Source organism: Psammomys obesus, unplaced genomic scaffold, assembly GCF_907164565.1.
Source record: "Psammomys obesus unplaced genomic scaffold, mPsaObe1.curated_primary_1811, whole genome shotgun sequence".
NCBI classification, from domain to species: Eukaryota; Metazoa; Chordata; class Mammalia; order Rodentia; family Muridae; genus Psammomys; species Psammomys obesus.
This window is the reverse complement of record NW_026585895.1, coordinates 8924019-8951208: the sequence shown is the minus strand read 5'-3', so window position 1 is coordinate 8951208 and position 27190 is coordinate 8924019. Positions and strand designations below refer to the sequence as shown.

General features: G+C 43.7%; 1 protein-coding gene and 1 long non-coding RNA gene across 2 annotated transcripts in view; one reads left to right on the top strand and one right to left on the bottom strand.

The window, feature by feature from the left end:
* Positions 1-1612: 1612 nt before the first annotated feature.
* Positions 1613-8439, bottom strand: LOC129671330 (uncharacterized). The gene is made up of 4 exons (XR_008719338.1): positions 8374-8439; positions 5242-5429; positions 2882-3047; positions 1613-2721 (listed from the first exon to the last, which is right to left on the bottom strand). It is a non-coding gene; the product is annotated as an uncharacterized LOC129671330 (long non-coding RNA).
* A 52-nt stretch (positions 8440-8491) lies between these two features.
* Agps (alkylglycerone phosphate synthase) overlaps positions 8492-27190 on the top strand; it is a 101058-nt gene continuing 82359 nt past the window's right edge. Inside the window, exon 1 of the mRNA XM_055600201.1 lies at positions 8492-8835. Coding sequence (XP_055456176.1) covers positions 8540-8835 — 296 coding nt within the window. The 5' untranslated portion in view covers positions 8492-8539. The remainder of the gene's footprint in view (positions 8836-27190) is intronic.

The following is a 27190-nucleotide window of genomic DNA, read 5'->3' as shown; positions in this document are numbered from 1 at the left end:
ATAGGCCATGGCAACAGAATGTCTTAAACAGGAATAAAACATTGATATTCAGTACTTTCAAACTAAGAGGCCAGATCAAGTATGTCTGTTTAAGACTATATACAAAGGGTAGATGGTGTCCTTATTAAGATTCTTTGTGGTAGAATTCATTGGCTTCCCAATGTCCATCCTCATATTCTTGCCTTGCAGTCTGGCTCTCTCTATGGTCCTTTCTATGCAGGGCTCTGTGTGGAAACGCATGCAAATCAGGGTCTCCTGCTGTGGTTCTCCTAGAGAGACCTTCTGGCATTGGTCTTTGCTCTTCCCACGACAGTGAACCAAGTGACAGTGTCCCTGTGTCGCTTTATATGTCTTCTGAGCTGTCTGCAGCCGTGCATTGTGCTTACCCAAGTTAAAAGTCAGAAAAGAAAAATGATGAGTCTAATAGAAAGAAAAAAAAAATAAGCAACAGGCCTTAAAAACGAGGATAGAAATTAAGACCATGAAGAAGCCGGCATGCATCTTTGGTTAAAACAACAACAAATCATGTAGAATGTCAACATTTAAAAAAACAGATTTCAAAAGCAGACATTAGTTCTTTTCACGTAGCAGACTCTCCAGGAGAGTGGGGATACTGCACGGGTGGGTCACAGGTCACAGGTCACAGCTCACAGGTCACTTCCAACAACCGATTCAAGCAGCTTTCATGTCTGAGCTCTGAAGGGTGAAATTGTTTGTGGCTGGAGTCGTTACACTGAAGGGAAAACTTCTCAGACTTTATGTGAGGTGTGAGAGGGGCACAGGGGCGTGTGTACCCCCAGTGTGCTCACAGTGCTTTCTTACAGCACAGCCTGAGTCTTTGGGGAGCTAAGTCAGCTTCTTTTTCAGGAAGGAAAAGAAGGAAAATGGCAGACAAGGAGTGAGCAGGTGGCCCATTTGTGAGAATTAAGCAGGCAGATTACTTCCTCTGCAAATTCTCTTGAATATGGAATAACACTTTCCAAGAGTCCCCAGGCTTAAAGCGTGCAAGACAGCAGACCTCAGACATCACAGGGTCCTGGAGACTGCTGACTCTGATGCAGAACCCTCATCTGGAAACTCTGTTAGTGCTCTCCTAGTGCACAATGAATTGCCTCACCTCTTTGAGAAGAGGTTTTAATCACTAGGAAGAACAAGCCCCACTGGAACTAGGACAAAACAGCCCTGTCCTTTGGAGTATCGCTGGTCCCTGTACTTGCATGTTGTTGGACACAACACATCCCAGATGAAGAGAACTGAGAGACAGAGGATAAAGGTCACACGCTGGGATTTGTGAATGAAGAATTTCTAAGCCATGCTGTCCAGAGCATTAGAAACTACTTTTATAGTAACTGATCTCTTTAACTATTTACCACTGATCCAAATGCAACAATAAAGAGAACTTTATGAGTCTATAAAGTCAGAATGAGTCTGATCATGTGAAGTAACAAATCCTGTTTTATCACAAAAGTCATGCTGAGTTCAGCTGTCTCCTTTACGGCAATTATGTTTCTTACATTATTCACAGACTGGCTTTCAAAATCTGATTCTTAAAGTGAAGGAATAAGTTTCAAATTTTGATTATATGGAATTGAAGGAAAAAAAAAACTCCACATATCAAAACATATTTATTTATTTATTTAGAGACAGGGTTCCTCTGTGTAGCCTTGGCTGTCTTGGATCTCACTCTGTAGACCAGGCTGGTCTCAGACTCACAGATATCCACCTGCCTCTGCCCCCTGAATGCTTGGATTAAAGGCGTGCAACACTTCCACCCAGCTAACTTTGTTTTAATAGTGGCATTATAGGTACTTATTTTTTTTTTCTAATGGAAAAGAGAACACACAAAATTTGTTAAACATCTGAGGCAGGGGAGAATTAGACTCTTCCATATAAGTTCTTGTGATAATGCCATTCTCTGCTTTTGGAATGCAGCTGTCTAGACCTTCCTCAGAGTTTAGCAGATATCTAAGTAAATATTTAGAGCTGTAGCTCTCGAGAGGAAGTCTGGACACCCTTGCGGATCCTAGAAATCTTTTGAGGGGGTCAGCTGAGACATTATTTGCCTTTTGAACCCTCATTCTCTCATGAGCCCAAAGGAAAGTTTCCCAGAGGACACAAGCCATGTAACATCTCCACAAAGAGAATTCAGAAGCAGGTGTGAGACTTCCATTGTCTTCTATTAAGTCAAATACTAGCAAGACTTGTAGAAACACAAAGAGAAGGGCTATTCTTCTCAAGCTTTTATTCTGCAAACTATACCTTATTTTATTTTTATGTTTCTTAGAATATGTAAAAAGAAAAAGAAATATTCTAAATACTTTTCAGCTTTAATTTCTTATATGGTCTATGGAAAGGTACTTAGGAAGAAATGGCCATAATTAGAAAGCTCCTTGAGATTTGTGCTGGTTAATTTTTTTTTTTTTTTTTTTTGTCGACTTGACACAAACTGGAGTCCTTTTGGAACAGGTAACATCGGTTGAGGAATTGCCTATATCAGATTAGCCTGTGGGCAAGTCTGTCAAGCATATTATTAATTGATGACTAATTGGGAGAGCCCAGTTTACTGTGGGAGGCGCCTTCCCAGGGCAGACAGCCCTGAGGCACTGAGCAAGCTACTGCTGCAAACAGTGTCTTTCCATGGCCCCAAGCCTGGCCTCAGCTTCAGGCTCTGTCTCCAGGTTTCTGCTTGAGTTTTTGCTCTGGCTTCTCTTGATGATGGATCTGTAAGACATAATAAACCCTTTCCTCCCTAAGTTGCTTCTCAGCACAGTATATATCATGGCAAGGGGAAGCAATCTAGGACAAGGGTCTCAACTGTTAAGATTATAAAAGGTTTCCTAGTGATCAAAAAGTTTTAAGACCTGAGCTGACAATCACACACCTTAAAGCACCGGAGGCTTTTAAACACATTGTCTGTAGAGCAGATTTTCATTTCTCTGTGCAGCCTCAGCTGTCCTGGAGCTCACCCTGTAGACCTGGCTGGCCTCGAACTCACAGTGATCTGCCGGCTTCCCTGAGTGCTGGAAAAACAGGTGTGCACCAGAGGCCTGTTTGGAACAGATTTTCACGTAATTAAATATTGAAATTGATCATCTATATACTTTATGACTTATCATTCCACACTCAGATAGGTACTTAATGGAAATTTGTATATTCTCTTAGAGACATATACAAGAATATTCATAATAATTCTGGTGGTATCAAACTGGAAGCACCTCACATACCCCTTAGTTGTACAACAGATCAGTTTTCATGTATGCAATCATATAAGCATTTGCAGCTATAGAAAGCAAAACAAAGCCAGGTGAAAGATGCCTGCTTAGTTGGCAAACATTATAAAGAACAACAAGAGGTGCTTATCACAAAACTCAGGGCAGTGGCTGCCTTGCCAAGTAGGTGGGGGGAGTAAGCAGAGAGCACACAGGAAGACTTTTTGGGTTGCTAGCAAAGTCTCTTGATCTATATGATTTGGTGGTGCTTGGTTTGTGATAATTTATGCTTACATTCTCTCTATTATATTTCACAATATAAAAGGCAGAAACTCCTCTATGTTTAGAGTTCCTGAGCATCCCTGAAGACCAATAATAAAAATAACTACAGAAAATAGCTTGGTATGTGTTTTAGAAGTTTTTCTAGACTGTTTTTGTGCCTTCAATTAGAAGAAATGCCATAAATACAAGGAGAGGGGCTCTATTCCTCCATATATAAGGGGTCTACCATTCTTTCTGTATGTGTAGGTTTCTCACTACTGGGTTCCAAGTTATCAAGGCTGGATGTCCCAGGACCCAGAAAAGGTTCACTGAGGTAGCTTTCCTAAATGTGAGGCTTTGGTCTTTTGTAGGCATCAGAAGCATCTTAGTGGAGCAGGCTTCATGTGAAATACCCGTTCAACTTTGAAGCATGAAATGAATTTTACTATGCTTGGAACCTGCTCTTTTAAGGGGAGGAAGTTGGAAACCCACCATGAAGGTCACCTGTGTCCACCAATATCACATTGTTTTTATTCTCCATATAGAGCCTGACTCTCAACTAACCTGATTGTGCCATACAGGGGAGCAAATGGCTCAAATACCCTTGTATATGTCTCAGTCCTCCATAGTAAGTTAGGCACATACCAGGTTCTACAACTTCTTGGTTACCTGTATGTTTTCATTCGAGTACACATACTCAAATACATGTCAAGTGGTTTTCCTGCTGGCTCATAATTTTAGTTTACATCAAGGTTTTAATCATCTAGGTGGTGGGGCTAGAATTCTTGCTACATCCCTGATTTTTACCAGGCTCAAGACATCTTCAAAGCTGGACATTAGTGGTACCTGCCTAAACTTCCATATTTTAGGAGGCAGAGGACAGAGAATTGGGAGTTGAAGGTCATCTTTGACTCCACAGCATGTTTGCTGTCAGTCTGGACTACATGAGAACCTGTCTCAACAAAACAACTAAACACAAAACCCACCTAAACACTCCTCACAAATCGTCATTTTTCCTCCAGTCAAACAGTCATACATTTTAAGTGTTGATAACAGCAATCTAGTTAATTGTCAATGACTGGACTGAACAGCTACTGAGCATTTCCACCATTGTGGAAGTACTGTTAGGGGTATCAACCCCCCTTCCCCTCAGCGTTTAGAAGGCTGGCAAGCTCAAGTGGATAGGAGCTGCAGATAGGCCGCCAAAGAAACAGAAAACCCTGTCTGAGCAAAATTCCCTAGATGAAGGAGGCAGGGAAGCACTAGGCTACACAATGGGGAACAGACGAAAATTTCCTTTTGAGTTCCACTCTGCAGAGGCAAGGGGGGACCCTCGGATCCGTGTTGGAGTGATGTTTTTGTGCGCTTCATAAAGATTGTCTCTGTATTATTCCAATCCTGACTTCTGTGCCCGCAGGGATCTGATTTCAGGCTGGACTTCATTTGGTATTGTCATTCTTACAAAGCATCTCCTGCCCCAGTATTTTGTAAACTGTTGTCCACCGCTACCTTCTGATTGGTTGAATAAAGAGCCGAATGGCCAATAGTGGGGCAGGAAAGGAAGGCAGAACTTCGGAGCCAAGGAGAGGGTCTGGGGGTGGAGACCAGAGAGAGGGATGCAGATGAAGAAGCAGGTGCCAGAAGAAGACTAAGATGGCAGGTGTGGGACGGGGTAGCGGAGTATCTGCCCAGCTATAGTGCTTAAAGTTTATAGACATTTAAGGATCTTTGTGTCTTTGTTCAGAGCAAGGGCGGGCATAGATAAACCTACCATTACAGATTTAGAAACTTTTGGTTGGCTCAGGGTTCTCTTTTCCCCACCAGGTTTGACAGCTCTTCCTTGATTGATATCATCTCTTCATCTTATTTGCATACCCAAATTCAGCCAATCAGGGTCCAGCTGGTACCCGATTAATTCAGGCTAAAGCCCACGGAAGGCAGTAGAACCACTTCAGGAGCCTAGGGAGAAGAAAAGATCAAGTATCCAGGGGCTGGCTTCAAAAACTCCTGCTCTTTAAGGCGGTAAATGAAGACTTTAAGAGCCAGTTCCTCATCAGTTCATTCAGCAGAGAGGAAAGGCTACTTTTAAGACTCACTGGAAGCCTGTAATCCCAGCACTTGGAGAGGCAGAGGCAGGTGGATCTCTGTGAGTTCGAGGCCAGCATGGTCTATAAAGTGAGTCCAGGACAGCCAAGGACACCGAGAGAAACGCTCTCGAAAACAACAAACAAACAAACAAACAAACAAATAAACAAAAAACCCCTCCAAAACCAAAACAACCCTCACTGGAGATGCTGCTTCCAGGCACCCAAGCTGCCTGCTCTGTACAGGGAGCACCAGCCAGTCAGTAGAGGTGGGGGTTGGGGGAAGATTCATCCATCCTCAGCCTCTGAGACACTGAGCTACTTCAGCCATGGACAGGAATTAACTCCAGCAACTGCTTCCAGCCGCCAAAGCTGTAAGTGCAGGTGGCACACACCTTTCATTCCAACACTGTAGCAGAGGCAGAGGCAGGTAATTCTTGTGAACTGGAGGAGATCCTCATCTGAGGTATAGGTCAGCCAAGGCTGCACAGGAAGACCCCCAAGTCAAAGCAAGCAAGCAAGGAAGCAAGCAAATAAACAAACAATAATCTAACAAACTCTCCAAACAAACCACAAAACATTTCTCAGTGATTTCATGGCTCCCAGACAGCTTCCTGTTACTGACAGGAGTTCAGGCCTGTTTCAGTTGAATCCTGTGTGGTCGCATTCAGGCTCTTATCCTGTTTAAGGCTGTTAGGCACGGGTTGATAATAAACTACCTCCTTTTTGTAATCTCTGATGTCAGTGGAGGAGGGTGGAGAAGAACCAGGCTGAAGGTGAGACTGACCACTGACCCCCGTGGCACTATTCTAGGAGGCACCTGAACATTAATTATTGTCATAGGCCATTTTCATTTGTGGCTCTAATCCTTTCCCTTAGATTCAAAATTTTGAGCCCCTTATAAGCTGAGTGCAAGTCTCGGCTATAATATTTCTGCCTTCATGAAGTGTTTTTTGGCCTTTTTGGAGGCCAAAGAAACATGTAGAGAAACATGTAGATAAAACTCAAATGGAGGCAGCATGTGAGAAATGTAAACCAGACACCCTTAGGGAGAGAATGCCTCACAGAGAAAAGCACTGATGAAGTACCAGCTCTATACAGGCAAAAGGGTAGTAAAAGTCAGTGTGAGGTTGGTGGACCAAAAAGGCAGTGACGCCACTGGGGAACAAGGAAGCATGAATGTGGGCAGATAAGACAGAGTTTCTGTTTCATGCAAGGATGCAAGCACAGGTGAATCAATAGCTCTTGCAAGAATAAAGGCTAATCTATACTGAGGCTGCACAACATCTTGACTCAACACCTGACAAGTATAAACCAACGTCGTTATTTTTCTCTGCAGCAATGACACCAGTGACATCTGAGTTTGTTTGATGAGAATAAAGGAAGTAAAATATGAGGAAACGGGAGCAATGCCTGGATGAGTAGAGGGAACGGGATTTAGGAAAAACCTCTTAGCTCATTAATTCTCGGCCTGCATCACCTCCATCTTCTCCGGTGACTCTTACCAGGCTAACAGATAGGACTGTGTCTTTCTTCAGCTTGTGCAAGACAGAAAGGTCACTGTGATTCGTGCGCGCTACTGGGAGATAAAGGGAGGCTTATTTATGTATTTATTTAAATAAAATGCTATTTCTCTAACAGACAATGATGTCAGAGGATCTCTTCCTTCTGTTATCGAGTGTTCAGGAGTAGATATCTACTTTCTTGGCCACCCACTCAAACCCAGTCACATCTGGCAGAAACACTTCACAGTGGTGTGAGGAGGCACACCTAAAACAGGGCCAATGAACCTAAAAGTCAGAAGAAGGGCAAAGGAAACCCAGCAGAGAGCTTGGGTAGTTCAGCAAAATGGATGTTGCTAGGCCATTATAGCTTTCTTACCATCTGAAAATCAAGTATGAGAAGATGCCAAGCCACCCGAATGGAATGTCTTCATCAGCCCCCTCCCTTCAGGGCTCAGGGTTCTCTCAACAGAAGAGGAGGAAAGATTGTAAGAGCCAGAGGTGATGGATGACTCCAAACAAACAGTGTCTTCCTGACACAACAGAACCGAATGGCATATGAACTCATAGAAAGGCTGGCAGCATGCGCATGGTCTACAGAGGGCCTCGCCAGACGGGGTCCCAGAGCTGAGGGAGTGAGGTGGAAACTGCTCTCCCACTTTTAACCAAGAAGCTATCTGAAACTGGTACCCACTTGCAAAGGAAAATTAGTTTTCTTCAATGGAGTCTCACTGGGTATATTAACCACACTTCAGGGTAGGCCTCATGCCTAGTAGCTGGCTAGCACAAAGCAACCTCAGTGGTATCTTTGCACATAACACCTTTTCAAGTATAAAGACCATTGAATGGAGGGCTGTAAGAAAATACATTTGAGGGAGGAAAAGATGGCTCAGCGGGTAAAGGCACTTGCCATGAAAGTTGACGACCCGGAGTTTGATGCTCAGGACCCACGAGGGGTAAGGAGACTACTGGAAGTTGACCTCTGACCCCCCCTGAGTGCTGAGCGCTCTCCACTAGGTAGATGATGCCAAACAAGACTGACAGAGGCACTGGCTCTATCGGTTAAAGGATTGGTTTTGATATAGCAGGGGAAGGAGAGCGGTTCACCCGGAGAGGCAGGCTCGGCTCTGTGGCCAGGTTAGCAGCACCACCAGCCTATTATTTAGGTTCCTAGGCATCTGTCCCAGGAAATAGCCTCCGGGCGCTCGGGCCCCATCCAGGACGCCACACCCGTGGGTTTGACCACTGCGGAGGTGCTGTGTAGTTTGGCTCTCCTCCATCCCGCTTTGGGCCAATCCCGGTTCCGCTGGAACTCACCTGTTCTGCAGGTGCGCCAGACCGAGGCGCGGCTCGGAGCGGCGGTGGGCGTGGCCGAGGCGGGGCGGGGCGAGGCCGCTGTGGGCGGGGACAGAGCCCCAGAAGCTCCAGGCGCAAGGCCCCTGCCGCCAGTCGCCGCAGTGACTGCCGGGATGCGCCGCAGCGAATGGTCGCGCGGGGCGCCGCTCTGAGTGACCTTTCACCCGCGCCCAGCGGCCTCGGGCGGCGGCACAAGCCGGAAGCCATGGCGGAGGCGGCGGGCGAGGCGGGCGCGAGCGAGCGGGACCCGGACGCGGGCCGCGCGCACCGGCGGCTGCGGATTCTGTCGGGCCATCTGCTGGGCCGGCCCCGGGAGGCTCCGAGTACCAATGAGTGCAAAGCGCGGAGAGCCGCGTCGGCGGCCGGGGCGTCGCCCGCCGCCACTCCCGCCGCGCCGGAGTCGGGCACCATCCCCAAGAAGCGGTGAGTAGCGGGCCGGGGAGGGGCTGGCGGCTGGAGGCCATGCGCGGCCTGGACAGAGGGAGAGGAGGGCGCGGGAGTGGGCAGGGAGTTGATACGGTGGGCGGAAGGCATCCCGGTCCCTGCGAGTACATCAGCTTGCGGACTGGGAGTGGACCAGACCCTGTACTGTCGGGAAGGGGTGGGATGGGTTGGCCGGTTTTGGTCTCTTTGAAGGTAACACAGTTCATGACCTGGTATGGAGAAAGGGTTCAAGGGATCCCCTTTCTTGGCATTTGAGGCTAGGAACTCATTCCCTGTCTTGGAACGGGTTGCAGGGGTTTTCTTAATCTACGAGGAGGAGGCTTAAATTTGCACTAGATAATCAGATTTCTTGCTAATTCTCAAAAGCCTGGTTCCAGGCAGCATGGGGGAGGTGGGGAGTAGTAGGGAAAGGTGCTGAGTGGTTTCTGCAGGGGAGGCTACTACCACTTCCCTATGGGCATGGGTTCTGACTTTAAGGGAGGAAACCAGTGAGTGCGTGACTGAGTAGGATGCATTGGACTGCAAACATTAGTGACTTAAGAGTTTGCTCTTCTAGCTATAGATCTCTGTAAGAGCTAAAAGACAGGAATCTGGATGAGGAACGTTTGTAAAATCTTAAGACCTTTGGAGGACATCTCTATCTCTGATGAAAGCTGTTGAGAGATGGTGTTTTTTGAGATTATGAGTTTGGGAAACTTGGAGAATGAAAAAAGATTTTTTGCTAACTTTAATGTGTACTTTCAAAGTACTGGAGATGGCACTAACATCCATTACCCCTTCTTCCTAAGCTCTTAGGTAGGTGCAGGAGTCTCCCATTTTACAGGTGAAGAAATTAGAAAGAGCTCAAGAAGTCTGCTGCAGTTAGCAGGTACCTGTGTTGACAGTTTAGACATCCAAAGCAAATCAGATCGACTGCTTCATTAATTTAACCCGTGTAAGTCCATACTGCATACACCCCTTACCAGCAATGCAGAGATTCTGAAATGCACTGTATACTCTAGGGCAGTAAAGTAATACAGTATAAGAAATTTACCTGATAATTGAAACACAGTCTTTTAGCCCATTTTTGAGTATTTATCTGTTAGGGGAAAGGCTTTCCTGAGCCAGGGTTTTCTGTGTAAATCTTGAAGTTTGTACTGAAAATAGCCTACAGGAGGGGAAGTGTTCGTGGTGGAGAAACAGGATGGTCACAGGGAGAGAAAATGGAGAGTAGAGAACTGCTGGAGTTAAGTGTGGCGGAAGGGGTGAGAGTGATGAGGAGCAAAGGCTGGAGGGGTGAAATGTGTTTCAGGGTCCGTGTGGCAAAACATTAGATTTGCTTTTCAGAAAGGACACACTGGAGTGGAAATGAAGATTGGCTTGGCAGTATAATGGCTGGAAACAGACCTAGGTTTGAATTCCCTTAGACCTTTCAGCCTGTAAACTGTAACTCTCTCTCCAAGCTTCTGTCCCCTCATTTTAAGAAAGATGTAGAGCTGGATGTGGTGCCACACATATTTAGTCCCAGCACTTGAGAGGCAAAGGCAGGTGAATCTCTTGTGAGTTCAGGGCCAGCCTGATCTACATAGTGAGTCCCAGGCCAGCCAGGGCTACACAGAGAGACCCTACCCTGTCTTAGAAAACAGAAACAAAACCAAACAAAAACCAAAAGAACTGATCCCTGCCTTGCATTTTTGTTTTAGAAACAGAAAAATGCAGCTAAAGGATGCTTAGTGTACTGTCCATTACACAAGCTCTCAACAAATAGGTGTAGCTGTCCTTGTGTCCGAAGACAGTGGTTATGAATCTCATATCTTAATCAACAGTGCTGGGCGCTGAACTTAGCATACCATTTAAAAATATGAGGAGGTACGTTTTCCAGAAATTGGTTACTTGGTTGTGGGAGAGGGTAAAATTGAGAGTCACCTATATCCTCTGTTTTCACTGATGTTATGTTAGCTGCTGTGGCGTTTAAGATTTTTCATTTTTCCCAGTGGCTTCTTACACATGGCTGTTTTCTCATTTGCATGTAGCTGTGTGATTAAACATTTATATGTGCATCTGTGTTATTAAATTAAGTGGGCAGGGCAGGTTTCCTTAAGACTGGATTTAGTTGCCATTGCTCCCAGCATTTAGAGAAGAAATAGCAATGCTCCGAGGTAGCTGACTTTCTAAGGCTGAGGGCAACTGTTGTAAGAAGGGGTGGTCCTTGTGTGGCTGTTGAAGACTGAAGTTGTCCGTAACCTAGGGACAGCCGCAGCCTGTTTATGGCACAGGGTATAGCTAGTGGGAAGCTCAGGGTTAGTTGGGTAGGTAACATCTATACCTCTGGGGTTACTCAGAAGTTTAATCAAAATGCTTGTATTTGACTCAGTGCAAAGCACAGCACTACCTTGTATTAAGGGAAACATAAAACCATGCAGTAGATGAAGCATCAGAAACTTTCTCAGAGTGGGTTTGTTCTAATTGATTATTATTGGTTGGGAAACCCAAGTTTTTCCACTTCCTGCTGCTTAGATGGGTCTCAACATCTGCAGCAACAGGAACTGAGCCTGAAGAGAACGGCAAATTTTAGAGCAAGAAGCACGGTGTGATTACAGCTGTGTTGGTGATTTTGGAATCTTTTGATGATTTGCATATTACTCCTCTTTCATTACTCTGGGTGGGGTATTGGTTGTCATTGGCTATTTATACTTAAATTTATCATAAGCTTGAAGTAGTGACTTCTTAATGCTCCCTGCTTTCCTTTCTCTTGCAGAATAGTCATGCAAATGTTAATTTAGTGAATGTTTGCAGATAAATTGCTTTATGACAAGGACTATGTTAGGTTGGCCATAAAGCCCTGAGCTTTAGGAATGCACAATCTAAGAAGAAAGGTTACAAGTTCCAGTAATTTAATTAGAGCCAGGGTAGACTAAGGTATGACTGTAGCACAAAGGAAAGAAAGAGTAGCATACTCTCTGTGGTTAGAAGCTTCCTGAAGAAGGTTTGAAAATCTTGTTGATACTTTGATGGGTAGACTGGATGATGAGGAAAGTTTGTTACAGCAAAGCAAGGGGCCATGGAAGTACAAGTTGTATTTGGATGACAGTTGAGTGTTGGTAGAGATGGGAGTAAAGTGAAAAGAGGAAAGCGATGGCAGGCCTTGAAGGCTTTGGCTTATAGATAATCAGGCCATTCACTTATGAAAGTAGCATGCAGCAGTTCGCAAAGCCTTGCCCTTATGGAACTTCTGTTGGAGTATTGACAAGGGATACCTGCATGTGAGGTGGTGATAGACAGAGTGAAGGCATAGCTGAGAGGCTGGTGAAGGGAAGAGCCTGGAAGATAAGCCAGGCAGGGACTGATTGGATTGGAAACTATTGACCAATAGTTGCTGGCACTAGGAATGCGTTTCAGTAAGGGCATGGCATCATGCCAGCAAGGCAAAGGCTCTATTCCTGAGTTCCAGTCCCAACCTAACCCTGTCAGTCTTTACAAATGTATTGTTTAAGAGCGGGAGGCAGCTCAGTTGGTGAAATGCTTGCCCCACAAGGGTGAGTACATGTGTTTGAGCACCGTCATCTGCACACACAACCAGCTGTTGGGGTGTGCATATCCATTGCCCGGGTAGAGGGAACAGGTGGCTCCCAGTGGCTTGCTGGCCAGCCCGCCTCACCTATTTGAGTTCCAGGCCAACGAGAGATCCTGTCTCAGGGCAAAAAGGTGGACCGTTGCTGAAGACCAGCCTTGGAGGTCTTACTTAGTGTATGTCACAACTTTGGAAAATGTTCTCCAGAAGAGAGAAAGCTGAGTTGATTTCCTGCAAATGCTTTTTAGGAAGGCAGCCTGCAGCTTCATTTCAGTAGCAAAAGTTTTTTGGACAAGTGACTTCCAACAACGTTGGAAACACTGAAGCTTATTTTGGTACTTAAACCAAATGAAATAGCATGGCATGAGTTCTGAGCTGGGAATTCTAGTGATGGTGCTAGTAGGAGTTTTAATTTGAGTAAGTTAATATCCGAGTTAATATTCTAAAGCACAAGTACATTACCTAATATTCTCCATTGAACAGCTTGGGAAAACAGGTGGTGGTATATGTTGGTTCCAGGTGAGGAAGTAGAAGCTCAGTTAATTTTCTATGTCTAGTGATAGGCAGCTGTGAAATGAATGAGATGCTATTTCAACTCTGGCCTCATCTCTACCCATGTTCCTCTCCCTGTGCTGTCTCCCTGTTGCTACACTGTGGTATTTATTCCCTGGGTAAAGTTGTCGGGTTGTTCTTGTTTGTGTCCTATATTTAAGGTGTTAGTTTATGTTGTTTTATTGATAAATTAGAAATATCCCATCAAAGAGAAATAGAAAATTTGGGAAAATACAAAATGTGTTTTAAAAAGATAGGCTGGCTCCTTTTAAGTTAATGAGTGAATTTGTTGTTCCCCTTGTGAAAGAAGACTGTTTGAAATAAAAGAGAGCAAAGAGGAATGTGGGAGAACCCAGATTAGAGGAAAAGAGAGTGTTCTTGGAAGATTTACTGCCTGGCTTAGACTGTTAGGAGTAAGAAACTTGATGTCTTAGTCTCTGGTTTGCACGTTGACATAAACCAGAAATTTTCCAAATTTTCCTCCTGTCCAGGGGTCACTGTGAAGCCAGCCATGCAAAGTTCAGTTAGTAAGAGTATCTGGGAGGAAATGCAGTGATCTGCTTTTAGGCCATGGGGAAACGGAATGCTGTTGTAGTCGCGTGAGATACTTCATTGAACTTTATGATATTAACCTTTTATTTTCTTGTAACTGAAAAGGTATCTGCTATTCATGAGATTAGTATGTTAATTTCAACCTAAACTAAGTCAGAGGATCTTGAGTGGAGTCATCACTTGAGCAGCATAGTAATTGCTCTCCTCCTTCTCTTCAGTTTTTGGATTTTCAGGGTAAATAGTCCAACATGTCTTTCCCAATGTCTGTGTCCAGAATCACCTGAGTGATAGTACAGTAAGACACAAACAGAAATAAAAATGACGGTTGGAGAAGTTGCTCAGTGGTTAAGAGCACTCGCCACTCTTGCAGAGGACCTGTGTTTGGTTCCCAGCATCCTCATGGTGGGTCACAAATACCTGTAACTATCTATTACAACTCGGGTTGAAGGGGATTTTTACACCCTCTTCTGGCTTCTGAGTATACCAGTCATGCATAAAGTACACATAATAAACACAGGCAAGAACACTTACATACATAAAACAAAAATTTAAAAAGAAGTGAAATGCCATCTATTACAGATAGAGCATGGCTTAGATCTGGACCACGTAATGTTTACCCTGTGTTAGATGGAAGATGTGATAGGCAGTGTTGGACCATAGGCCTCCTCTGTGGGGAGATAGCACCAGAGAGCTAACATGGGAGAGTGTTTTAAAGAGAGAAAAGGATAGCCCAGGTGCTCAGTGCTGTCGCTAATAATTCACTGAGTATTCCAGTCAGCCCCCCTCCTGACAAAGAGTGAGCATGAGACTTGAGGACAGATCTCCATGCTTGTGCTGAAGATTTCTAGGGTTAGAAATGGGAGCTGTGGAATGGAAGTATGGCTGAACTGTTTATGAAGAAATCAGAGGAGAAGGCTGAAGCTGCAATAGAACCTGAACATTTTCATTTTTCACTGCCACATTCTGTTGTCACCACTGCTACTGAAATATGTTACACAGAACCGTTGACAAGGCAGCTTATGGCTTTGGAAAATCTGTCCCCCTTTCAGGCCCATTTCTCATTCCTTGAAATCACTGTGTACTCTGGCTACACATCATATACATTCTATAACTGGGTCATCCTTTCTTTCCTTTTTGACAACTTCCTTGCCTCCAAATGCAGTGTCTATTGTTTGTTGTTGCACAGATAATGTGGGAATGGTATGTCAAAGGTTCTTTAAATTGTTCTGACTATGCACATCTGTGTGTGTGTTCATGTGTGTGCCTATGTATGCACATATACAGGAGGCCTGACACTGATATTGATGTCTTTCTTGATTGCTCTCTACTCTATTTACTCAACAAATTTAATAATATGTGTATGTGTGAGTCTGAGTGAGGTTTGTGCTCACGAGCACAGTGTCTGCAGAGATCAGAAGAGGGTATCTGATCCCCTGGAACTGGTATTGCAGGCATTTTTGAACCACCTGATACGGGTGTTTGGAATCCACAGATGATCCACAGACTCTTAACTGCTGAGCCATCTCTCCAGCCCTACATTTCCTTTTTAAAAGGTGAATTTGATTTAATTTGGTTGATTTGATTTGATCTGATTTGATTTGATTTGTAGGTGTGTGTGCCTGAATTTATGTGCACCACATGTATGCAGGCACCTGTGGCCAGAGGAGGGCATTGGAGTGTGGGTTCTGGGAACTGAACCTAGATCCTTCGCAAGAGCATCAGGTGCTCTTCCCTGCCGAACCATATCCCAGTACCCACCTTGTTTATTGAGATGGAGCCTCTAACTAAACCTGGATCTTGCCAATTCCTGCAGTCTCACTACCTAGCTTGGTTTTGGGATCCCCTGTTCTTTGTGCCCTAAGTGCTGTGATTACAGGTGATTACCATACTTTCTCAACTCTTTTATGTTTCTTCTGGGGATCTGAAGCCCAATCCTCATATTTGTATGGCAAGCACTTTTCTCCAATGAACCTGGTGTCCACTTGTGTACATGTGTGCCTGTTTATGGTTGTACAAACGTGTAGAGGCCAGAGATCAGCGTCACGTTTTTTCCTCAGTCATTCTTTGTCTGCCTTATTTTTTCAGACAGTGTTTCTTGTGGAAGCTTACTGCTTCAGCTAGCTTGGCAGGCCAGCACGCCCCAGGGATCTTTCTGTCTCCCCATTCTAGTGCTGGGCTCACAGATGTGTGCCTGTGTATCTAGTTTTTAATATGGGTGTCCGGGATCCAAGCTCAGGTCCTCATGCCTACACAACAAATGCTTTACTGATAGAGCCTGTAATTGTTCATTTTACTCAGCCTGATTGTTGAAAAGTATTCTGTTGCATATATCTATTCTATAGTTTGTCCACTTTGTTATTAATGAGCGTTTGAGGAATTGATACTTTTCATTTTAGTTATTTCAGTATGAAGTTTCTCATGGTAAATGTTCTGTATATATTATTGCAAATGAAGAGGCTCAACTTGACTGGTTTTTACTGAGTTTGGTTTTCAGTGGTGTTTACTATGTAGCGTATTCAGCCGTGTGTGCAGTCTCCTTAACCGTGCCAGTTATTTGAGAGAACAACTTTTTTTTTTGTATTTTACTACATCTTTTTAAGTTCTTTATTTATTACAGTTTATTCACTTCGTATCCCAGCTGTAGCCCCCTCCCTCATTCCCTCCCAATCCCACCCTCCTTCTCTCATCTCCTCTCATGCCCTCCTTATGTCCACTGATAAGGGAGATCCTCCTCCCCTTCCATCTGACCCTAGCCTATCAGGGAGAGAAAAACTTTTAACCAGGCACTAAAGGACTCTTGTGAACTGACTAAATAGAAATTTTAAAAGGACTCTCTGTGTGTGTGTGTGTGTGTGTGTGTGTGTGTGTGTGTGTGCGCGCGTGCGTGCGTGTGCGCGTGTGCACCTCCCACAGTGCACGGGTGGAAGCCCAGGGCCAGCTTTGTGGAGGTGATTTTCTCCTTGGTTTACACGGGTCCAGAGTTAAACTCAGGTCCCAGGCTTGCATTTCAAGTGTCTGCTCTTGGAGCCGCCTTGTTGGCTCTGAAGCTGGGTTTTTAAGCAGTAACTTTAAAATGCGTGCCATGCTTAAGGACACGATTTCAGCTACAGCCGTAAATCTAAGTTTGTTTTCCAGTTTATACATTTTAGTTTTGAGTTACAAAAAAGCCATTAGTACTGGGCATAGTCTTAAGTTTCATAAGCATCAGGTTTTACATAGTTTTCTTAAAATAAGACCATTGACACCTACCTTTGATTCTCAAGTATTTTTATAGTTAATTTTGGATTTTTAGTAGTTGATTATGCTTACTTGTTAAACTTTTCCAGTAACTCAGTTACTACCGATGGGTGTTCTGTTTCCTAGTTGCAATTTGGAGCTGTAGATAGTCTCTTGTCATCCACTGTAAAAACTGCTGAGTATATGTGATAGCGTGCTTGAAGTTACTAAGCAGGGGTTTTGATCAGAATTCCAATCCTGTTCTTGCCAGCCACCTTACTGTGATTCTTGTTCTTTCTATAGTTGCTCAGAAACTGCATACCATCAAATGGGGCTGTGCTTATGTATTCTAAGACCTTGGAGTAAAGCAATAGGAATTACCTAATTCACAGACTTTCCTGTGCCGGCTCAGATTGATTGCCTGGTCGGAGTCTGCATTTCTTCTAGAGGGGCTTGATCTTTGCTAGAATACAGCTTCAGGGCTATTAAAATACCACCCACCTAGTTTGCCATGCTCATCAATGGTTTTATGTAATTGGTAGTGCTTTAGTAAAACAAAATCCCGTGTTTTGGAATAAGCATTGATTAGGATGATTGGCGTTAAGCATTAATTTGAGTTAGATGAAAGCAGAAAAGGTGGATTTAGTATTGGTTTTTCTTTTTTGTGTGTGTATGCAGGAAACTGAAGTCAGGGCCATGTGCAGGTTAGACAAGTGCTACACCACTGAGCCACATCCCCAGTCTTTCGTTCATTCTTCTACATCTGTTAACCTCATCTACCTAGACAGGACTAGCTTTCAGCAGTCTTGCTGGGACTTTTTTTTTTTTTAAATAAATTTTTATTTTTTTTACATTAATTACAGTTTATTTACTTTGTATCCCAGCTGTAGCCCCCTCCCTCATTCCCTTCCAATCCCACCCTTCCTTCCTCATCTCCTTCCTGCCCCTTTCTAAGTCCACTGATATGGGAGGTCCTCTTCCCCTTCCGTCTGACCCTAGCCTATCAGGTCTCATCAGGACTCCCTGCAAAGTCTTCCTCTGTGGCCTAGCAAGGCTGCTTCCCCCTTTGGGGTGTGTGTGTGTGTGTGTGTGTGTGTGTGTGTGTGTGTGTGTCAAAGAGCCTTGCTGGAACTTTTAAGGTGATATCTCTTCCAAGACTCATTTTAATATTGATAATTATTGGCTGATTCTAAGTGGATGAATTCTTTCTGGTTTCTCCAGCTTTGCATACATGTGCTGTGTTCAGTTATTTTCAGAATGCTGTTTCTCTTTATGCTTTTCATTATTTGGACGCTTAAACCCAACATGTATCTTAACAGCATTGAGCTCCATTCCTACCCCTTATTCAGTCTGATAGATCAGATTCTTTTTTTTTTTTAGCTGTGACTTACAAGATGCTTATCTTTACTGTTATCAATGCAGAAAAAATTTTGACTTTTCTGATGTTGGGATCAAACCTGGGGCCTTGTCAATGGTCTCGGTGTAGCTGGGTTTCTTTCCTTCCTTCCTTCCTTCCTTCCTTCCTTCCTTCCTTCCTTCCTTCCTTCCTTCCTTCCTTCCCTCCCTCCCTCCCTCCCTCCCTCCCTCCCTCCTTCCCTCCTTCCCTCCCTCCCTCCCTCCTTCCCTCCTTCCCTCCTTCCCTCCCTCCTTCCCTCCTGTCTTTGCTCAGGGAAACAGGGCTGCAGTCTGGTGCTGTGTATAGAAGGAGCGGTAAATCCTTGAGGAAGATGGGAGAGGCAGTTTGGAGGAGAGTTTTTGGACTGACTCCTTTGATTAGTCGTTCTTGAGAGAGAGAGAAGGGCATTTCAGAGAAGGTACCTGGAGCAGTTGGAAAGATAAGCAACCATAAAAAAGAATGATCCCTGAAGTTATGATTATGTTTTTGTTTGGGGAATAGCTGTTAGGGAACAGCTGGAGAGTCGGCTGTTCTTTAAAGTTGGTGTTCCTATTATTTAATGTGTATGGGTGTTTTGCCTCCATGTGTATCTGTGGACAATGCGTGGGGCGCTCACAAAGGCAAGGCTGAGCAATTTTAAAGCATAATGAGTTGTACTTTTGGTGGCAACATGAAATGTAGGAAATACAGTTTTACCCTCATGCTTTCCATTGATGCTACTTGTTTTCTGTGGTTGCCTATAGCTTCCTTTCATAGTTTTATGTTTCAGGCATGTAGATGCAAAAATACCTTTGCTTGGCTGGTTATTCAGTCTCTACCATCTCCCAAAGACCTGGAAGTTTACATGCTAACACAGTGAAGCCACCTACTCTCAGTTAGAAAGGAGCACTGTTTGCCTGTTGCCTTAGACTATGTGGTACTCACTGTGGCTCTAGTTAAGCGTGTTAGGACCCGGTGACCAACCTTACTTTTTCATCTGATTACCTTGCTTACAGATTTTATGTTTGAGAACCATGCAGTGGGGTTGAAACAAAAAACTCTGATGATGGAAGTTTAACGTTTTATGTTGAGGCTTTTTCATAGCTGTTCTGGGGACTTGAGGCCCAGGTCTGCAAGTTGGACACACTTGGATTGTAGTATATCAGGTACCGTTTGAATGACCAAGGACATGCTACTGAAAATTCCTGGACGTCTTCCCTCTTCCCCTTTACCCCTAATTATTAAATAGGTGCAAAGACACCCATATTCTAGAACTAATGTAGGAAGGAAGTAGATACTGACTGTAAACCTCATCACTTCACAGGATGGTGTAACATCGTGGAAGTATTGAGTAACCCTGGGAGAAAGTGCTAAACACCCAGTTCTGGGCTAGGAAGTAGAGAGGTACTGGGTGGCAGCTCTGCCCTGGGAAAGGAGAGACAAACTGCCAGCAGAAACCACCTTCTGCTCCAGGGAGCTTGGGTAGCCCTGAAGAGCAGAACCAGCAGTTCTCCCACGGTGCAGGCTGTTGTCAGGGTCAGGTGCGTTCTCCAGTCATGCTGTTTACTCTCATTAGGTATTGTTGGCAGCTCAGTGTTGCCACTCTGTGGGATGTTTACCATACATATCGGACTTCGAACAAATATTCTTGTTTTTAGAGCCAAGTTCATTGATAAAATAATTTAAAAATTTGTGCTTGGGAGGCTAACATGTATAAAACTAGGAGGTTGTATGATGTATAACATTTAGGTAACAGTTCCTTTGGGTAGCTCTCAGTGCCTTTTCTGAGTCCATTTAAAATCTGGGCAGAGATCTGTGGGCCTCCCTGTCTGGGAAGCTCAACTCCACTCTGTGTCATCCTTTCCCTTCTCCACTCTGCCCTCTTGTTGTCCCACTTCTCTGTGTGCAGTGGGCCTTTTTGTTGTTGTTGTGTTTGGTTTTTTTTTTTTTTTTTTTTTTTGACACAGGTTTCTTTGTGTAGCCCTGGGTGACTTAGACTCTTTGTAGACCAAACTGGCCTCAAACTCAGAGAGGTCCTCCTGTCTCTGCCTCCTGAGTGCTGGGATTACAGGTGGGTGCCACAACCCAGAGGGCTTTGGTTTTTTCGTTTAGTTGTAATCTCTGGATTTGGAGAAGGTTGGTGAGAACAGCTTGGTTTTACAGCCCTGACCTTGCTGTGTCCCTTGTGTAGTGGACTAGTCTTCTGCTGGCACCCGCTGAGACCTTGAAGTAGCGTCTACTGTGTGGATGGCCCTGCTGGACTACCCTGGGAGTGCTTCTTCAAAAATGTGGGTTTTGAGTGCCCACTGCCAGAAATTCTAGTCATAGGTTAGGTTTAGGGCGGCATCCAGAACTCTGCAATTAAAGTGAGCAGTGTTTATACAGCTGATGTGGCCGAGTCCTCTAAAGTGTGTGTGTTTGAAAGTGTACAGAAGATGTTGGCTGTCTTTCTCTGCTGCTGTCCATTTTACTGCCTTGAGACATGGTCTCCTAAGCCGCTTGTTTCTACCCCTCAGTACTGGGTTCCAAGCATAACCACATGCTGGGCTTCTATGTGGATGCTGGGAAATTGAATTCAGGCCCTCTTGGCTTTACAAGTACTTGTAGCCACTGAACCATCTCCTGGGTCCCTGTGCCTAACTTTGTGAGGGTAATTTTCCCCACTTTGGTTTCCTGGAAGCAAAGATAACAATCTCAACTGTTATAAAGTAGAAGGGACTGCTGCTGATTATTAATAATATTTTAGGTAAAAAAGGAAACAGCTTTCAATAGCAAGGATACTGACTACATTAAGTAAGTATGATGTTCAGTTTTGTCCTTTTTAGGCTTTTGCTTGGATGGATGGTCTATCTTTGAAAACCTAGGGCTTGTTATTTGTAGTGACTAGCTTGCAGAGGTCTGAAGATGTCTGTGTTTTCTGTTTGCCCAGCTTTCTAGTTTCTGCAGAGCTGCAGTTCTCTCCCTGAAGGCCTTTGCTCACTTACTGAGCTGTCAGCTCAGGAAACTTAGGCGCAGTTCCTTTTGCAGTTACTGGAGCAGGGAATGAGGGTGGTGTCAGTGGAAGCCAGTTAGATTTTCCAGTTGGTGCTGGAGAAGATTGGAAGTGCGTTCCAGAATCACCACATGGGTTAGATTGAAAACAGACAGTGAGGGGGAAAAAGTCATGGATGTTCAAGTGTATTTGAGGGAGCACAGTTAGCTGCCAGTTTCCTGATGCTGATTTGGGTGGTTTTCAGGGTAGAGAGTAGGGTACTGCTTTAGGTCTTCAAGGTAGGTGTCAGCCTAGTAGAGTGGTGGGTGGGTGTCCGCTCTATAGTATGATATGCATGACTAATATTTGTATTTATATTTCCAGAGACAATCAAACACCAACATGATTCTAATTTGCAGAATTTGGGGTGATAATTAAGGACAGTGGTGGGTAAGGGTCTAGTGTGAGTGTTGATAGTCAGATTATTCTGTCAGTTTGAAAGGCTCATGTTGCCTCACTTGCTCCAGTTTTCTCTTCTTAAACTGGTTTCTGTGTCTACAAGAATGTCTCTTATATCTGTGCTTTCCTTTTTCTATTTCAGCCACAGTTTCCAACCCTTGATTCAATCCTGTAAACTATAAAAGGTTTTGAATGTAGAGAGTTAAATATGTATTTGGTTTGTTGTGTGTTTGAAGCTGTGATTGTAACAGAATCTGTCTTTAAAAAGGTGTTAGAAACTTCCATACTTTTTTTTTTTTCTGGTAACAGACTCATGGAGTTCCTTTATGCATGTGAAAGATACTTGAGTTGAAGACTGAGCAACACATTTGCCTCGGGTTCAGGGAGTTGTGGCGATTGATTTTACTACTGATGATGTTTGCTGTGAGGCATCTCCTTCTTGTTTTCTTCTGTGTAACTCCTGGTCATATCTGTCTGTCTCCATGAGCACCCATGAAAGTTCTTGTATATGCATTCTATAAGAAAATATAGTTAATTAGTGTTTTTTCCTTCTCTCTTGTAAATGCTGTTATGCTCTGAGTTTCTTTTTTCTTTTCTTTGTATTCAACACTGCTTCTAGATTTTTCTCGTTCATTTTTCTTGTCAGGGTACAAATTGATTTTTAAATAATTTTAGTTTAAATTAATATTTAGTTAAGGTACAAAACAATGGGTTTCATCATAACAGCTTCATACATATATCATTGGACATTACACACATTTGCCCTCCAGTGCCCTCTCTTCTTTTTGCCAAATAGTCTTTTTTCCTCTCTCACTTAAATCTATATTCTGCAGAGAAAAAAAGGTTGTTATTGTTTTAAAATTTGGTGTGCCAGTCTACTTCAGTGATTCTGATCATTGTGTAAAATCTCACGGAACACAATCCATTTTCTTCATTATCTAGTGAACAGCGCTCTAGGAAATGTGCTAACTGTATTCCGTTATGGAACAGGATGTGGATTTCTCTGTAGCATATATTCAGGAGTTACTGCTGGATCTGTAACTGGCTTCATTTGTGCACACTTAGCATAGCATTTTTCTGCTGAGTTGCTTCCCAGAAGCACTGTGTTTCTCTCTCTTTCTTAAATCTTTAGAATCTTTATTTATTTTTGTTTTGTGTGCATGGGTGTGTGGGCTGCATGTATGGCTGTACATGCAATGCAATGCCAGTGGAGATTGGAGGAGGGCACTGGACCCCTGAAACTCACCACAGTGGTTGGGAGCCTCCCTTGTGGGTGCTGGGAATCAAATCAAATCAAGTCTATTACACCGGCAACAATTAGCAAACGGCTTACTGCATCAGAGGACTACCTACAGCAGCCAGGGCTGAAACGCAGTAGGGACACGCAGGGACGCTAGCGTGGGTTAAAGTGTGACATGGTAGTGTGCAAGTCTTGTCAGAGGGTATTTTGTGTGGATGGCAGAGTACTGCCTTGTCGAGCCAAGTAGAGCCCTGAGCTTATCAGAGTTCCGTAATTAATCATTTAGGTCGCGTGGCACATTTATCCCCACCAGTGCCAAATTTCATCAGCAACCAGTACATTAGTTCATGCTGGAAAACAAAATTATTCCTATTACTTTTTATTGTAAGCCAACAAGTTTGTAGTACTTTTTTTTTTTTTTTTTCTCCCAAGACAGGGTTTCTCTGTATAGCCTTATCTGTCCTGGACTGGCTTTATAGACCAGGCTGGCCTCGCACTCACAGAGATCCACCTGCCTCTGCTTCCCAGAGTGCTGGGATTACAGGTGTGCACCACCGCAACCAGCTTTTGTCACAACCACCATTGGCAGTGTTACAGAACCCAGTGACCATGTTCGTCAGCTTTTCTCATCATTGTGACAGAATACCTGACAGAAACAACTAAGGGAAGAGACGTATACAGACTTAGGTTTTAGACTGTAGTCCGTCATGGTAGGGGAGCACTGTCGCTGGTGGCAGCGGTGGCGTCTTGCAGCATGATTTGTTTACACTTTTCTTTTAGCTCAGCCTGCTTTGTAGGAGTTATGCTTTTCCCGTTGGGCATGGCGCTATTCTAGTCCAAAGGCAGGGTGAGCAGGCTTTCGAGGCCAGTATTAAGCTGAATGAAGCTGTAAAGTTTTCTGAGACGGACTACTTGTATCTTCAAAGTATAGGTGACCAAGTGTGCATTCATTGATTCTTTCAACAAGTCCCTTGAATAAACTCCAGGTATTAGGTTATGTTCAGTTTTGTTGGTTTTGACCCCTGTGCCCTGCATTGTACCCACAGCTCATTGGTTGGATGTTTTCCATGGCTCTAGTTCTGTTAAGATAGACTTCAGGTTTTGCAAGTGGCGTTCTCTCAGGATAGCACAGTCTTATGCAGAAAGCAAAATTAGTGCTCCTTGAGGCTGTTTGACATGGTTCCAATCCCTCTGTGGGAAGTAAAAGTGTAATCAGATAAAGGTAGGGTGGTGAGTTTTGTATCAGGCAGCAGGAGATAGTATATGATTTAGATACTGATCAAAGCCTGATAATGTTCAGTTTATTTTATAAGTCGGATGTCACATCTCACAGCCAGGCATATATAAGTTGTTAAGGTTTTCTCTAAAATAACTCAAACTATTGTACATAGTACCAAGCTTTTTATATGAAGTCCCATTTTGAAAAGGGGATTTTGATTCACTGTCAGATTCTGGCAGTGTACATTGTGAACATTTTTGAAAGCTTTCTTGTATTTTTAAGAATAATTTTGTAGGGTTGGTTATCTAATATGAAGATGACTTTAAATTTATTTCAAAATACCTACATTTTTAACCCACACTTAGAATAAAGTCAGTATTCTACCCTTCTCTCCTATCAATCTTTACATTTTTAGTGAGAATTTCTTTTTTTTTTTCTTTTTTTTTTTTTTTTAATAAGGAAGTCAGTGGGAAGAGAATTTTATTTGTAGGGTGGCCCCGTCCCCATCCTGGGCTGACCTTGACCCTCTGAGATCCTGCCTGAGCTTCGTACCTCCTGGCATTACAGGCATATCCATCACACACAGTGGTCTATGGGAATAGTTCATAGTGTGTGTGCTGCCATCTTTCTTATCACTTCTTTCACATGCTCTTGTAGGTTGTACCAGCCTTGAAGCAGTCAGTCGCAAAGCAGATGATAAAGGTCTGTGTTAGAAAATCTTGAGGATTTCTGCTTGTTGAGTCTGTGCCTTGGTGTGAAAGTGGCTGATGCTGAGGCTGGTTAGCTCAGCCAGCACTGAGGCGTTACTGCCAATATTCTTCCCACTCTTCCAAAAGCTCTGTCTTATTTTAAACTGAAACAGATAGGTCAGAGTTTACCTTCACCTGGATTAAGAAGTAAATCATCGTTCATTAGAAATTAGTTGAGTTTTACCAGAAAAGCTTTAAGAGTTTCTAGCTAACTGGTCTTTAAGAAACGTTGCTAACCCAGAGTAAAGTAGGAGAATAGCTTTGTTCTTTTTCTGATTTTGTGAGACTACCAGGCTTAGAATAAGTAACGGCAGGAGCCGTGCTCTAAGCCCTCCTGCTTGTAGCTTACTGAAGAGGAGTGGGGATCTGATGATTGGTCTCCAGGTCCGGACTCAGAAGTGAGGTCTCACTCCAGACTAAATAAAGGAACTCCGCATGGACTGGTAATAACAACACTAAGTCTAACGATTCCAGGGTGTGCCAGAGTAACAGGCCTGGGGAGTGGAAAGTGTGCAAACCACAGGTCTCTGAGGAGAATACTGCCACCTTGTGTGTATGTGATGTTATTCTCTGAGTACCCTTTTTTGGTGGTGTTGCAACAAGTAATTGTTCCTTTTCATAATTGACTACTTGGTTCTACAAGTTTGTAAACATGTTTTAATCGGGTAAAATCAAGCCAACCGTTTCCTTTTTGGTAGTAGGAAGAGTTTTGGGTTTTGACTCAGGCTCAGCGTGAGGAATGTGAATGCCTGGGACACAATACTGACTACCTCTGGTTTAGCTGTGAACAACTTCCTTTATTAGACCATTTGGGAAAGCTGAGGATTTTGTATTCTTGATTGCAGTTTTCCTGGTGCCTTGGGATTATTATTCTCGACGACAGACTTTACTATGTGATGGGGAGGGCCTCAGGCTTACTGATTCAGCCACAGTCCTTGATGCTTAAATATTTCCTTCAGGCCCAGTGCAGAATGACCACAGTAAGCTTAGAATAGTGTCTTGGAGAAAATGTTAAAAGTGCTGAGAAGAGGGCTCTTTAAACTACCTTGGTTACCCAAGAGTGTAACTCAGCTAGTTAAAGCTTCTTTATCTGGAAAAGGTGGGACAGGGCAGTCAGTTTCTAAGGATCTTTTTTGAGCATTTGGATTTTTAACATGTGAAGCTTTAATCACTTACAAATGTTAAAGCTGTAATACATGTCAAGGTACTTGGAGTCTTTTTTTATAGGACGGTAATTAGGATCAGTCACTTAGTAAGAGTCTGCTCTGGTCGCGGTTTGCAGGTCTCCTTCAGTGACTGATGCCTGTTGTTTTGGGCCAGTGGTCAAGAAGTACATCACACTAAGCAGCTTGTGGCAGAGACAGAGGTTACTCTAGACACACCTACTGGACCCCACCGTCTAAGGGCTTTGCCATTTTTATAGCACCACGCCTTGGGAATCCAGCCTTTAATGCAAGGGCTTGTGGAGAATGTTTCAGATCCTTTTTTTTTTTTTTTTTTAAGCTTTTGCAATAAAGAATTTCCTTATTGTGATAAAGAGAAAGGAAGCATTGTTAGCCTACATTCAAAAACTTGCAGATTCTTTAGAATAGTTCCTCATCTGAAATGTAAGGCCAGATAGTCTTTTAAAAAAAAAATTATTTATTTGTTTATTTTATGTATACGAGTGCTCTTCTGCACGTTCACAGCATGCCAGAAGAGGGCACCAGATCTCATTATAGATGATTGTGAGCTACCATGTGTTGCTGGGAGTTGAATTTAGGACTTCTGGAAGAGCAGCCAGTGCTCTTAACTGCTGAGCCATCTCTCCAGCCCAGGGCCAAATATTTCTTGGCATTCAAATCTCCTCATTTTAGAGTACAGTACTACGGCTTCTACCTTATTCCTTTGAGACAGGGGCTCTCACTACCCCTGCAGCTAGGCTGGCAGTTAACTAAACGGCCCCAGTAGTCTGTCTCCCTCGTCTGCCCAGGGCTGGGTTACAGGAGGGTGGCCCCACTGCCTTTGATGTGCTTACAGTTTCGCATGCATGTGCATCAGTGTTCTTAGGTGCTGAGCACATCTCTAGTCCAAGCCGTGAAGTTTTCTCTATAAAGGTGCGTCCGGAAGTCTATCTAAACCATCTTAATGTAGGGGCATTGTGGGATTAGGAGGAAATACTAAGCCAGGTGAGGCCCACACCTTTAATCCTAGCACAGCAGCCTAAGCTACATAGTGAGACTCTACCTCAAAAAGCCAAAATAACAATAAAATCATGACTTTCTATCAATAAAATAGTCTCTACTTAAAAACAAACTGCTCAAGAGCATCAACCCAAAGATTAGATCTATAACCGGATTACAGTAGTGTCTAATTTTTTTTTTTTTCTATTTTGAGTCAGGGTCTGTATACAGCCCTCACTGTCCTGGAACCTGCTCTGTAGACCAGGATGGCCTCAAACTAGCCTTGAAC